The sequence below is a fragment of the Pristis pectinata genome, chromosome 11 (genome assembly GCF_009764475.1).
Source record: "Pristis pectinata isolate sPriPec2 chromosome 11, sPriPec2.1.pri, whole genome shotgun sequence".
NCBI classification, from domain to species: Eukaryota; Metazoa; Chordata; class Chondrichthyes; order Rhinopristiformes; family Pristidae; genus Pristis; species Pristis pectinata.
The window spans coordinates 33,130,450-33,145,287 of record NC_067415.1 but is presented as its reverse complement, the minus strand read 5'-3'; the positions used below and the strand labels follow the sequence as shown (position 1 = coordinate 33,145,287).

The window sequence follows — 14,838 nt, the reverse complement described above, 5'->3', positions numbered from 1 at the left end:
CCATGGTAGGAAGTTCCTGGGCAGCACCATCAATATCACTAACCACTCTCCCCATCCATCACCACACTCCACATCCCTCTCACTTCACCGGCCGGAGGTACTTGTGCTTTAAGCTTACATGTTTTAAGCTTACAAGAGCAAGTGATACTGGCAAAGACAGGGCCTAGGTTAGCGAAAGAAAAGGTCATCTAGTTACATCAACCCAAACCTCCAATCTCCGGAATATAATCAGACATTAAAGTACAATGCAGAAGTTAATGCCGCAGCGAAACGCAGACACTACCCCCACCTCTCGCCAGGTAGCCGCTGCGTCTTCTATTTGTCTTCAAGATGGTGCCTGCCTTCGTCACATCCGCCCCAGGCACTGCGCGTCCGGTTTGGTCGCTATGGCAGTGTGATCCACCCCGGCGGTGGTGGATGGTGAGTATCAGTCAGAACATGAAAGGCTCTCTCCGTTTGTATTGGACGTTTTCACACGTGTGAATTGTATTGGACACAAAGTAAAGGTGGGACGGATTTGAACTTTATTATTAGGAAGTGGGATGTTGGAAATATCCCGGGAGGAAAGCGGCTGTTACCTGACGCAGGATAAAGCAGTGAGGCGAGGAGCGAGTGCCGGGGGAAATAAGGCGGCTGTCACCTGCCTGCGGCTCTCGTAATTACAGAAGTACAAAACTATCTTAGCGCTTTGGTGAAATTCAAAGCGTATTGATGTTAAGTTTCTAACAGTGTTTATTCTTCGTCAGTTTTTTCGTCGGATGTGCATCAAGATAAAATGAGAATGGCCCTGTTTTAATGGTGCTTCTTAAATGCGGCAAATGGGTACCTTATTTTGGTTTTCTGGCCTAACCGTATCCACAATGGAAATTTGAAATGTTTTCCTGCAACGCCATTTAGATATTTGAAGAGGACAGATAAAGAGTGAGTGCTAACCATTTTATTTATTGAAAAGTGGTGATACATGCAGAATTAAGCTATTCGGAAAATACAGTCAAAATGATGGAACTTTCTAGTTGCATCGAACCAATATTGATCGAATTATATATTCTGTTTTATCTTTCAGTTGGTGGCTGCGTTTGTGTATTGAACGTTGTCACTTAAGTAAGCAAAGACGCAGGTTTTTAAAAAAAAATCTTTCAGTTCATTCCAAAATTACTTGTGAAAGGAACCGCATGACTATTGACAAGACCACACTGGTTCTTTTTTTTTTCGGTGTGTTTTCTCTATATTACGATAGCTTTGGCGAAGCCGCTGTCAAAAAGTGGTAACTAGGTAGATATTCATTTCCATTTCTGAGATTTCAAGATAATTCTTTAAAATTAGTATACTTGTGTTGATATTGCAAAAGAATAAATTATGTAGACAGTGAAGGGGGAAAAGAATATGATTAACAAATCCACCCGTATCCCGTGCACAAACTTGTGTTGATTTTGATTGGTTGTTTTCGATCAAGATTTCAGTCTACCTCAGTATGTGATTATGCATTTATTGTAAGAACCAAGGTGACCATATGGACCAATTCCTCGTTTTGAACTTCCTAATTCTGAATATTCAGTTCACATGCAGAGAAATGAATACAATTAAAACTAGTATTTTCTCAGTTTTTATTGACATATGAGCATGAAAAGTTCAACAATACATGAAGAAATACCTGTTTCCACATTGCCAAACATTTCTGGCACATTATCAGTCACCTGAATGGGTATGATACTTTTTTTTATTCCATGTAACATCCTTTCATAACTTGCAATTACTTGTTTAACAGACTAGATATCCATACTGACTGCCATTGAAAGGCAAAGCTACAGCAAGCAGTTCAGATTAACCAAGGACATTTCAAATTTAGCAGTCTACAAAGGGATGTTGAGGGCCTGATAAAGGGGGAAAAAAGAAATGCTTTGAGGCCCTTCAGACATATAGAATATGTGGGGGGGAGGAACCTTTAAAAAAAGAATTTCGGAGGACAATGTGGGACCGTGAAGTATCACTGGCAGACAAGGTTAAGAAAATACCCAAGGAACTCTATAGTATATTAAGAGCAAGAGGGTAACTGGAGAAAGAGAAGGTTCATTTAGAGACCAAAGGGGCAATCTGTGTGTGAAGCCAGAGGACATGGGTGAGGTCTTAAATGAATACTTATTGTGTATTCACTAGGGAGAAACATTGCAGTTGTAGACTTCAGAGAGGAGGATGAGGATAATTCCAGAGCATGTTATCATTTAAAGAGGGGGATGTATTTGATGTCTTAGAAATCATGAAGGTGGATAAATCTCCAGGGCCTGATGAGATGTATCCTGGTTGTTATGGGAGGCAAGGGGGTGATGCTGGGGCCCTGAGTGAATCTTTTAAAATTCAAGAACAGCAGTGGGGATAAGCTAGATAATTACATGCCAGTGCATTTTACGTCAACGTAGCCAAGTTATTGGAAAGAATTCTGAGGGACAGGATTAATCTACAGTTTGAAAGGCAGGGGTTAATCAGGGATAGTCAGCATGGCTTTGTTGGTGGGAGATCCTGTCTGAATAATTTAATTAAAAATATTTTATCTTAAAAAAAATCAACAGTATGTATTGATGAGGGCAGTATAGTTGATGTACTTCATTAAGGACTTTGACAAGGTCCCAAAGCTAGTCTGAAAGGTTAAAGCCCATGGGAACAAAGGCAAGTTGGCAAATTGGATCAAAAATTGGTTTGGTTAAAGGAGACTGAGGGTGATAATAGATAGTTGTTTTTGTAATTGGAAGTCTGTGACCAGTGCCATACCAAAGAGGTTGGTGCTGGGATCCCTACCATTAGCTATCTACATTAATAGTTTTGATATGAATGTTGGAAGTATGATTAGCAAGTTTGCAGATAACATGACAATTGCTGCTTTTGTTGATAGGAGGATGGTCTTACATTACAGATAATATTGATCAGCTGGTAAATTGTGCGAAGCAATGGCAGGTGGAATTTAATCCCAGTAAGTGTGAGATGTGTTGTGGGAGGTCTAATAAGAATAGTACATACACCACAAACGTTAGGTCCCTTGGGAACTGAGGGAGCTTGGGAAACAAGTCCATAGATCCCTAAATATGACAGTACAGGTAGATAAGATAGTGAAGAAGTCATGTGGAATGCTGGCTTTCATTAGCCAGTGCATAGATTTTAAGAGCAAAGAGGTCATGTTACAAATTTACAAAACTTTCATTAGGCCACAGTTGGAGTATTGTGTGCATTTCTGGTCACCACACTTGAAGGATGTGATTACACTGGAGACAGTGCAGAAGAGACTTATCACAATATTGCCTGGGATGGAATGTTTCAGATATGAGGAGAGATTGGATAGTCTGGGCTTTTTTTTCCTTGGAACTGAAGGGGAAACTTAACAGAGATATCCAAAAGGGTTAATAGTGAGAAATTTGGAGGGAACAGTGGAATTTTTTTTTTCACTTGGAGGGTGTTTGCAATCTGGAATACACTGCCTGAGACGGTGGAGGAGGCAGGTGCCCTCCTGACACTTCAAAAATATCTGAATGAGCACTTGAATTGCCAAGGCATGGAAGGCGACAGACCAAGTGCTGGTAAATGGATTGGCATTGATGGGTACTTGATAGCATGATCATGGGAGCTAAAGGCCCTGTTTCTGTGACTCAATATACATTCCAAACTAGTTTGAGTCTTTTATTGTTGAGGAAAATGGTATGCAATATGAATGCTACTGTCTAAAAATTTCTGTGATAGAAAAACTACAGCACAATTCAGGCCCTTCGGCCCACAAAGCTGTGCCAAACATGTCCCTACCCTAGAAATTACTAGGCTTACTCATAGCCCTCTTATTTTATTCGGCTCCATGTACCTATCTAACAGTCTCTTGAAAGACCCTATCGTATCCGCCTCCACCACTGTTTCCAGCAGCCCATTCCACGCGCTCACCACTATCTAGGTAAAAACTTACCCCTGACATCTCCTCTATATCTACTCCCCAGCACCTTAAACCTCTCCCCTCTTGTGGCCACCATTTCAGCCCTGGGGAAAAGCCTCTGATTATCTACCTGATCAATACCTCTCATCATCTTATACACCTCTATCAGGTCCCCCCTCATCCTCCGTCTCTCCAAGGAGAAAAGGCCAAGTTCCCTCAGCCTGCTTTTATAAGGCATGCTCCGCATTCTAGGCAGCATCCTTGTAAATCTCCTCTGTACCCTCTCTATGGCTTCCACATCTTTCCTGTAGTGAGGTAACCAGAACTGAGCACAATACTCCAAGTGGGGTCTGACCAGGGACCTATATAGCTGCAACAATACCTCTCGACTCCTAAATTCAATTCCCCAATTGAAGAAGGACAATACACCATATGCCTTCCTAACCACAGATAACAATAATATTCCTTTAACATTTTATTGGTAACATGTAGAATACTTTTGAAGATGTATTCTTAATTTCATTTTAGATTCAACCTTCAGTTATGCCAGGCCTCTTGAGGCATTGAGATGCAAGTCCAAAAATACTTAATTCTCTGACTTCCCCTTCTGGGATGTGACTGGCTTCTATTCAGCACTTATCTGTGAAGGCATATTTGGAAATGGATGACCATTTAAAAGGAGCTAAACAATTTGTATGCCTGTGTTTACAGAATGACTTTATTCAAAAGTAGTTTCTGCAGTCAGATTCAAAGTGTTATTCGTAGTTAACTAAAGAAGGAATGAGATTTAAACATTTTTTAGAAGTAAGTTTCAATCAAAATTCAAACAGGTAAACTCTTGCACAATTTTCTTAAAAATACCCATATACCTACCAGTCTTCCAGGAAAAATGGTTTTTCTAATAATTAAGAATATCATTTGTAGTTTGCCTTATGAAATTATAGTAAACCATAAACATTGATTATGAGTAAAGATGAGTGCAGGGTTAGGGCACATTTTATACCACTTGGGACATTGATTCAGCTTTTATATAACATGTAGCAAAACAAATATTCATCCCTATCCTATTAAACGAGCTTGACCTGGTGAGAATACAAATGATAGGAAACAAATAGCCCTCTAAAATGTTCTCTTGAAGATAACATCCTAGGACATGTCATGCAGGACAGCAGAGATAAAGGTATATAGGAAAGATTTAACTAACTTGTTATCTCCAGATAGGTAGTCTATGACATAGCTACTGGAAGAAAAGAAATAAAAGATGTTATAAGAAATTAATTTCAACAGGTCTATAAGCACATGATTGCCAGCGGAAATGTGGTACTAATAACAGGCCTGTTGAGTGCATATAACCTATGGTAGGATGTGGCATCGATTGATTGAAACAGAAAAAAATCTTATTTTGAATTGATACTGACAAGGGTAGGGCTGTCATCTTGGACTGGTCAAGAAGTGAAAACTAAATATCTGTACATTAGGCAAGTGAATCATGTGTGGCCCTGGAATTGGATAATACAAACTATGCTAAGAATCAAAATATCACTGTATAACTTGTGATTTTTAAGTTACCCTGGAACTCTGTGTCTGGGTGGCTCCTTCATGTTCTCGAATAAATTGATGAACAAAGGAGCTTGACTCTCAACCAATTACTGCAGGTGAGGAACTTCCTTAATAATGAGTTTCTTAAACTTCATCAGTGTGGTGAAATCACATTGACCTGAAATATTAATTCAGTTTTTCTGTCCACAGGGTCTACTTGGCTTGTTAAGTATTTACTGCATTTTCTATTTTTATTCATGAACTTCTTGTAAGTGTATTTCTGAAAATAATTTATAGAATGTTTTATCTTTACAGATTAGAGAAGTAAACCAAGTCAATCATGGATTCCGTTTCTAGGGCTGCTTGCAATGGAGTGAATGAAAAGAGAGCTATCTCTCTGCTGGCTGAGACTCATGGAAAGCAGGTTTTGAAAGTACTTCAGAACTTCCGGGAGCAGAACATATTCTTTGATTTCACAATATTTGTCAAAGGAGAAAAGTTCCCATGTCATAGGTGTATTCTTGCTGCATGCAGTGATTTTTTCAGGTAAATTTACGGGCATCCTTTGAATATTGTTTCTGTTGGTAACTTCTGTATTGTTATGGTATAGAATTTTTATAGCAAATATTAAGTGGAGGTTGAAAATCAAAATCTGCAGAATCTGGAAATCTGAAGTGAAAACAGAAAATGTTGGAAACATTCAGCAAATCAGGTAGCATTTGTGGAAAGAGAAACAGAGTTAACATTTCAGCATGAAGACCTTTTGTTAGAACTAGAAAAGAGCAAAAAAGCAAAGTAACTTTTAAATTGCAGAGGATTGCAGGAAGCACAGACAGATAAGTAAACGTGGGAATGAGATAGGGAATTAATGTGAACATCCAATCTAGTGTATTGCATTTAATGGCCATGATGTGGTCTCCCCTACTCTGGAGAAACCAGGTGAAGATTGGATGACCATTTTGCAGAGCACTGTGTTAATTTGTCAGCAGGAATCCTGAGTTTGCAGTTGCCTGTCTGTTTAATTCCGCATAACACTCCCACTTTGACCTAAATGTGTGGCGTCCTGTATGATAAGAAGGCACAACCCAGATTTGAGGAATAACATCTGAATATCTGTCTGAGCATGTTGTAGCCTTTTGGACTCTATCAAATTCAACGGTTTCAGATTATTTGTTTTATTGTTTGTCAGAACTGGCCAGTTCCGCTGTAGGCCATCCATCCGTAATATGTAGGCCATCCATCTGTAATACTCATTTTTTTGTCCTCCAGAGGCACAGCATGATTTGCTGGGCATTTCCGACAGTTCTACATTTCTCAGCTTTAGCACTGTCCTTTTGTGTTCTTTCTCTATAACTTCTCTCATTAACCTACCAACCAGATGACTTCATTGACAGCTAATCAACTATGGAAATCCTGGCCTCACTCTATCAAATATATTCCCCTTTTCCTATCTATAGTTTCCCCATTCTATCTGCAACTTCAATCTGAATTGTTTTTTTTCTTTTTCTAAAAAGGGTTTTTGATCTGAAGAGGTAACTCTGTTTCTCTTTCTGCAGATGCTGCCTGGCCTGCTCAATGTTTCCAGCATATATTTTTACTAAGTTGTCAACTACAATCTATTTTTGTCATTTTATGTAAAATCTGCAACATTTTAATTAGCATCTATTAACATATCCTAATGGAAATGTTGCTCCATTTTAAAACTGTTTTGGTCTAGTGGAATAAAAGTGAATTTGTTCAGACTTAAATATTGAAGCAGCAGAGTTCAGCACACTTGCACAACAACAACTAGATGTAGATATTAAATTTGCTATTTATACTGGATGACTGGTTCAAATTGGAAAACTGCTTTTAAAATATTAATCTATATAGGCTAATTCTGCTCCACCATAGACACCATGCAGTTTCTTTGATGCTTGTATTAGCATTGTTCTTCTCATTTGCTAGTGGTTTCCAAAAGTATGCCCCTTATGACAGTGGCATAATAGTTAAGTAGAAGCCTGTACGACTGATTTATATTTTTTCTGAAGATGTGGAAGAAAGCCATTTGGGCCATCGGTCTTTGCCGGATCTCAAAGCAATCCCATTCCCCCATTTCTAATAATCTACTTTTTACATGCCCATCAATTTAGAAGTGCAACTTCAAATCCAACCATTATCAATAATAAGGATCATGAAACCACCATTTTGATGTTAAAAAAGATATTTGATTCATTAATGTTCTTCAGGCAAAGAAAATGCCATCCTTACCCTTTCTGGCCTGTCAACAAGCCCAGACCATCATCAATGTGATTGATACTTAATTGCCCCTTGAAATGACCCAACAGGCCACTTATGTCAGTTGGGAGTTTGGGATAGGCAATAAATGCTGACTTAGCCAGTAATACCACATTCTGAAGACAAAATTAAATAAATTGCTAGGTCTTCTACCTCTTGAGTCAGAAGATTCTGGATGTGAGTCCCAGGACAGATATTTGAGGGGCCAAAGATCTAGGCTGGTGCACCAGTGCAATATGGAGAGAGTACTATGTCAACTATGAATGTAAAATGCAGCCTCATCTGGTGTCTCAGGTAGGCATATAAGATCTACAGCTTTGAAGAACAGCAAGGAAGTTATCCTCAGTGTCTTGGCCAATATTTATCCCACACTTAGCATCATCAAAACAGATTATTTGGTCAGCCCCACTTAACAATTTGTGAGAACTCCATGGTTGTCATGCTTTCTATATTACAGTAGTGACTACACTTTAATAAATTCCCAAAATGACTGTGAAATATTTTGATATATTCTGAGGTCATGAAAACAAGAGTTTGCAAAGTAAAGTTTATACAATGTGATTTGTATTAAATGGAAAGTGAAATAAGGAACAGAGTTCATCAGGCTTGTGCTAATGTTATTTTTCACAGAATAATTAATCCATTTTTATTAAAGATATAAGAAATAGAAATACCAGTAGACCATTTGGTCCTTTGACCATGCTCTGTCATTCATCAAAGTAATAGTTGATCTTTTACCTCAACACCAATTTCCTGCACTTTCTCCATATTTCTTGATTCCCTTGATACCCAGAAATCTATAAATCTATTGATCGCTGTCCTGAATCAACTCAATAACTGAGCCTCCACAGTTCTCCAGCATAGTGAATTTCAAAGTTTCACTCCCCTTGTCATGAAGAAATTTCTCCACATCTCAGTAGTAAATGGTCTACCCCTTGTTCTGGGACTAGTTCCTGGTTGTAAACTGCTCAGCCAGAGGAAACATCCTTTCTGCATCCCACCTGTTGAGCCCTGTAAGAATTTTGTGAATTTCAATGAGGCTTCTCTCATTCTTCTAAACCAGAGAATACAGATCTAGACAACTCAATCTCCTTTCATATGGTAAATCCACAGTTCCTGGAATCAGTCTAATGAATCTTCGCTGCACTTCCTCTGACAAATGTATCCTTTTTTAGATAAGGACACCAAAGCATACACACTACTCCAGATGCAGGCTCACCAAGGCCATATATAATTATAGTAAAGCATCTTTCATCCTGCGCTCTCATTCTCTCATAATAAAGGCCAGCATAATATATTCCTTCCTGTGTATGGGAGCTGAACTGAATTGTAAAAACCAGATGGTGTGCAAATATATATAGGGAAAAAATATTGGTGTGGGCTGGACATGTCAAATAGATTGTTTATACGTTTGTAATGTTACATGATTCTATTGTTTTAATATTTAATGATTCCTTGTATTTAACCCAAAATCTCATTTGGCTTTTATTTTGTCCTTTAGGCTTGCACTTCCAGCATTTTAAAAACCCATGTAGCTATTTACTTAGATCTCTGTTCCACCACAATTAAAAATCTTTCACTTTTGGGTATACCTACACAATTTGTTTACCCAAAATATTTCACAATCCTCTGCTTAGAGGACATGCCGTCTGTCTGCCTACTCCTGCTAACTCATCGGTGTTCTAATTTACTAACAAATTCAAGATTATTCTGTTTACGCCAATCTGAAACCAGTAATTTCAGTTGAAGAGATAATAGTCACATTAATATCCACATGCTAACCATTTATTCCTTGCCTTAATTTTCATGAGAAATCTTTCAGCATCTTTATCAAACACAGACTTGGTCCATTTATGCACCACCTTATGTGTTACTCTTGTATACTATAATTTAAAAAAAAGTGTAGTGAACTATGACTTGATGATTGTTTCTCATTAAAGAAAACTATTTCAATTCTTCTTGTGGTTTCTAAAAGCTACCAAAATAAATGGGGTGCCTAATATTGGGATTTTGGTCAGATCCATACTGAATATCATAACTTCCTTACTACATTAGGTATTCTACTTTAATGCTCACAAGTTTTTGTGACCTCCATCATTAATTTCATTTATATTAAAATGTTGCATCCCACTATTGTGGTTGTTCACCATTACCTTCCATTATGCTTACTCCAAATATATTTGAAGTGATTGTCTTTTCAGTTTCTGCATGAACTAGAAAAATACTTGTAGAATATTTGGATTTGTTTTGACTATTGGTTAAACACTGATGTTTGTAAACTTCTACAAAACCTGACTAAAAAGTGATTTGAGAAATTGTGAAGTCTATTGCAAGTTATATTGCTTAACAAAAAACTGTATATCATCTTATATAAGAAATGGTTAAGATTCACAGTTTTGTAATATCCAGTTAAAGGCAGTAGCCGTGTTACTGTTTCCCTTACAGAGCCATGTTTGAAGTTCACATGAGGGAAAGGGATGATGGAAGTGTAAAAATCACTAATTTATCTCCGGAGGCTGTGAGGGCATTTCTGGATTTTGCTTACACAGGGCATGCAGAGATATCTGAGACCAATGTTGAAATGTTCTTTCAGATGTCTTCATTTCTTCAAGTATCCTTGCTAGCTAAAGCCTGCAGTGATTTTCTTATCAAAACCCTTGATCTCGCCAATTGCTTACAACTTTTGTCTTTGTCTGAGAGTTATGGTTCTACTGCTTTGTACAATCATGCTTTGTTATTTGTGGTGCAGCATTTCTCTCTTCTGTTAAAATCAAATGACTTCTTAGAAATGAATGCTGGATTGCTAGAAAAATGTCTTGAAGCAGATACATTGAATGTCCCTGATGAGGACACTGTTCTGAATGCTCTTCTTCTCTGGACTCGATATGATGCTGATTCAAGAGAAAAACACTTGCCTCAGTTGATTAATCTGGTAAGGTTGCATCAGCTATCCAAAGAAACCCTGAAAGATTTTATGGAATCTGAAAGCTTATTAGTAAATAATCCTGAATGCATAGAATCCCTCAATGATGCTCTGAACAAACTTGAAGAGTTTAATGGGCTCTTTCCTGATGCAAGACCATCCACAACAGAGAAATACATAATTGTTCACAAAACAGAAGAAAGCAGCATGGTTAAGCATACATTTTGTTACAACATTGAGAGTGATACCTGGAAGGAATTACCTGCTACAAATATTATTGATTTTCCAGGATCAAGTTTGGTCACCTTTGGAGAAAAAATATTTATTACGGGAGGATGTAATGCTAGTTGCAGTAGATCCATACGACTCCATATTGCAGAAAGATGTCATGATGCAACTGATCAGACGTGGTGCTACTGTCCAAGGACAAACAACTTCAATGTAGTTTCATCAATGAAAAACACTCGGACCATGCACACATCAGTTATTGCAATGAACCAGCTTTTTGTAGTAGGTGGAAAAACAAGAGGAGCAAGAGAAATACGGAGCCTTTTAAATGTTGAATCCTACAATCCTCTTACGAAAGTATGGAAATCGGTGAGCCATTTGCCGAGAGGAATTTATTATCCAGAAGCAAGTGCCTGCAATGACATTATATATGTCCTTGGATCTGAGGTGGAAATAGCTGATATCTTCAATCCCTCATTGGATTGTTTCTTCAAATACAACGTGTCTTCAGATCAATGGTCAGAACTTGTTGCAGAATTTGGCCAGTTTTTTCATGCTACTCTAGTGAAAGCTGTCCCAGTAAATTGCATTTTGTATATTTGTGATCTCTCTACTTACAAAGTGTACAGTTTTTGTCCAGATACCTGTGTTTGGAAAGGTGAGGGCTCATTTGAATGTGCAGGTTTCAATGCTGGAGCTGTTGGGATTGCAGATAAAATTTATATTTTGGGTGGGGATTATGCTCCCGATGAAATTACAGATGAGGTACAAGTCTACCACAGTAGTAGATCTGAATGGGAGGAAGTATCACCAATGCCCAGAGCTTTAACAGAGTTTCACTGTCAAGTGATTCAGTTCAATAGATACCAAGATCCGTGGAAAACTCAATTATAATGCCTGTTGTTAATTGACAAATTATTTAGTCCAACTATTTATTTAAATTTTATTTGTTATTTAAATTCTGTTTTTAATTTTAAAAAATATTAATTTCCAAGCACACCTTTTTCTCCCTGCATTTAACCCCCTTTATTTATTTATTTGTGGATGTTGATGTTACAGGCAATGCCAGCATTTGTTGTCCAACCCTAAAACATCTCTAAAATCCCTGAAGCCTAATGCAGACAAGAGTGAGGTGATGCACTTTGGGAGGACGAACCAGGGTAAGACTTGCACAGTGAATGGTAGGGCACTGAGGTGTGTGGTAGAACAAAGGGACCTGGGAATACAGATCCATAGTTCCCTGAAAGTGGCATCACAGGTAGATAGAGTCGTAAAGAGAGCTTTTGGCACATTGGCCTTCATAAATCAGGGCATTGAGTACAGGAGTTGGGATGTTATGTTGAAGTTATATAAGACGTTGGTGAGGCCAAATTTAGAGTATTGTGTGCAGTTCTGGTCACCTACCTACAGGAAAGATAACAATAAGCTTGAAAGAGTGCAGTGAAAATTTACATGGCTGTTGCCGGGACTTGAGAACCCGAGTTACAGGGATAGGTTGAATAGGTTAGGACTTTATTCCCTGGAGTGCAGGAGAATGAGGGGAGATCGTATAGAAGTATACAAAATTATGAGGGGTATAAATAAGGTGATTGCATGCAGGTTTTTTCCCCTGAGGTTAGGTGAGACTAGAACTAGAGGTCATAGGTTTTGGGTGAAAGGTGAAATATTTAAGGTGAATCTGAGGGGGAACTATTTCACTCAGAGGGTGGTGCAAGTATGGAGTGAGCTGCCAGCGTAATTGGTGGATGTGGGTTCAATTGTAACATTTAAGAGAAGTTTGGATAGGTACATGAATGAAAGAGGTATGGAGGGCTATGGTCCGGGTGCAGGTAGATGGGACTAGGCAGAAAACCAGGCTGGCATGGACTAGATGGCCGAAGGGCCTATTTCTGTACTGTAGTGTTCCATGACACTATGCCCCTGAAATGAGGGATAAATTAAGAGCCAACAACATTGAAATGCCTAGAATCACATCAGGATGGCAGATTTCCATTCCCCAAAAGATATCAATGAACCAAATGGGTTTTTGTGACAATTCAGTTGTTTCATAGTTACTGTTACTAAGACCAGTTTTTTTAATTTCAGATTTTATTTAATTACTTGAATTTTCAATTCAACAGGTTGTGTGCCTGAGTCAGATTTGTGCCTCTACATCAGTAGAGAATTTTGACTGCCAGCCCAGACCTTTAACTGTTAACTATACCACCATGCATCTTGGCTAGTGGCTGGGATATAATTCCATGGACACGGTAGCTGTTTGGTTCCTTATCCACTGATCTTTCCTCAACTTGAGTTCTATGTCATTAATTTTGGCAGGCTATTTGACAGTGCTATCCATCAGACCAAAGCTTAATCCTTTTATCATTTAAAATGGCTATTCATGCATTTTGTAGCATACATCAGTGGAGAAATTCAAAACTCGTAGTAGTTTTTTCCCCCTTGGCATAGGAACACTCTGGGTTTAATTTTTGTTGTTTTCAACATCTGTAGAGCACATATAATAAATGTAATTAGTGAGCACCCATTTGTCACGGTTGTGATATATAGCCTCCCCCTCCCCCACCAGCTGATTTAGGCAAGTATTTTGAAGAATAAATGCATTTCAAAGAGAAATGTTCTTTCACCCAGAAAAAAATAGTGGCTGGTTATGTGAATTTGTAAGGCTTTTAATGACCCACAAAATGAATTCTCTGATTCCGTGTCATAGCAATGGTGTTTCTGGTGAGCAGCTTCAGACATGAGTATACATTTTCATTCTTTTAAATTGCACCAGGATCTGTAAAGCATTGATCATGAGGCTTTCTGTGAGATGGCTAAAGGTATCAGATGCCTGCAGCTGTGTTCTGAGTATACGAGATCAAAGCCACAAAGGTCTAATAACCTGACAAAGCCAGCAAGAAGTGGTGAATATATTTTTTGTCTTTGTGTTTGACCTTGCAGTACCTTTCCTTTTGTATGTAAGTGTATATGTGTCAATCACTCCACTTGCTTCTCTCCAATTATAGTAGGTCATTGTACCAGCTCTTTTCCCTATTCCAATCATAGATTCACCTGTTGCAGATGGCCTCACAGTATGTGCCAAGTAGTAGTCTCTGTTCACTTGGTTGCAAATGGAAACTTTTCTTGTTTCTGCAAATTACTCATTTGCTTCTAATTGAAGCCATTCCCTTGCACATGAACACCTCTCCCATTCTTCTCTCAACTTGTAGCTCACTCCAGCACGCACAGGAGATGAATTTGCTTCAGAGATATACAGTTCTTCACAAGGACTGCAAGCTAACTCATTCCAACTCCCATTGCAGGAAAAGAACCTCAACCTTGAAAAGATGTCTGCTTCCATTCAGTTTCTGATTATCGACAAAGAACATCAATGACAAGTAGCTGGAGACAAAACTCAGCAAGGTGTATGCTTTTTTTCTTTTGTTCTTTTACCAACTAGCATGTCTGCGCTGCTAGTCATCTGCGTAACTTTTAAAAGCAAGGATGATCCTTTTCCTTTGTTTTTGCCCCAAGATTCAGATCCTTCAAAAGAAGCTTTGAAGGGAGACAGTCATCAAAAGGTGGCATCGTACATACTTTCCAGACACCAATATAGAACTTAACACTTTCAGTTGGGATAAATGTTTGGTGATTTATAGAGCACAAATTAGGAGGAGCTGAGGATATGGTTCATTATGGCAGAAGTCGGGATCCTTGGATCCTTTCTCTAAAGTGCTGACTTCAAAGGTTCATCTGATAGGAGGAAAATTGTTTGAAATTATTGATGGCACTGGATTATCTCTTACTGTGATATAGTTTTTCAAGCAGCATATGATCTTTGTGGATGCCACAGCTGGGTCCTCTGCACAGGAGACCGGCTTGGCAGCTTTGATTTCCATCAGTTTGATTTTATTCATTCACTGGCCTCTACAGTCTCCACCAACTTCAAAATGCTGATGTTAACAAACTAACACTTGGTGTTCTGTGC

At 38.5% G+C, this 14,838-nt stretch overlaps 1 protein-coding gene across 2 annotated transcripts; it reads left to right on the top strand.

Moving 5' to 3' along the window:
* The first annotated feature begins 375 nt into the window (after positions 1-375).
* Positions 376-13,642, top strand: kbtbd3 (kelch repeat and BTB (POZ) domain containing 3). Of its 2 annotated transcripts, none has more exons than XM_052026709.1 (3): positions 376-420; positions 5,759-5,989; positions 10,166-13,642. In XM_052026709.1, the coding sequence occupies exons 2-3, from the start codon at positions 5,784-5,786 to the stop codon at positions 11,763-11,765; spliced, it is 1,806 nt and encodes a 601-aa protein (XP_051882669.1). In that variant the 5' UTR covers positions 376-420; positions 5,759-5,783; the 3' UTR covers positions 11,766-13,642. The 2 variants fall into 2 exon arrangements, with proteins under 2 accessions (XP_051882669.1, XP_051882668.1); XM_052026708.1 differs by lacking the exon at positions 376-420 and adding an exon at positions 752-921.
* Positions 13,643-14,838: the final 1,196 nt, after the last annotated feature.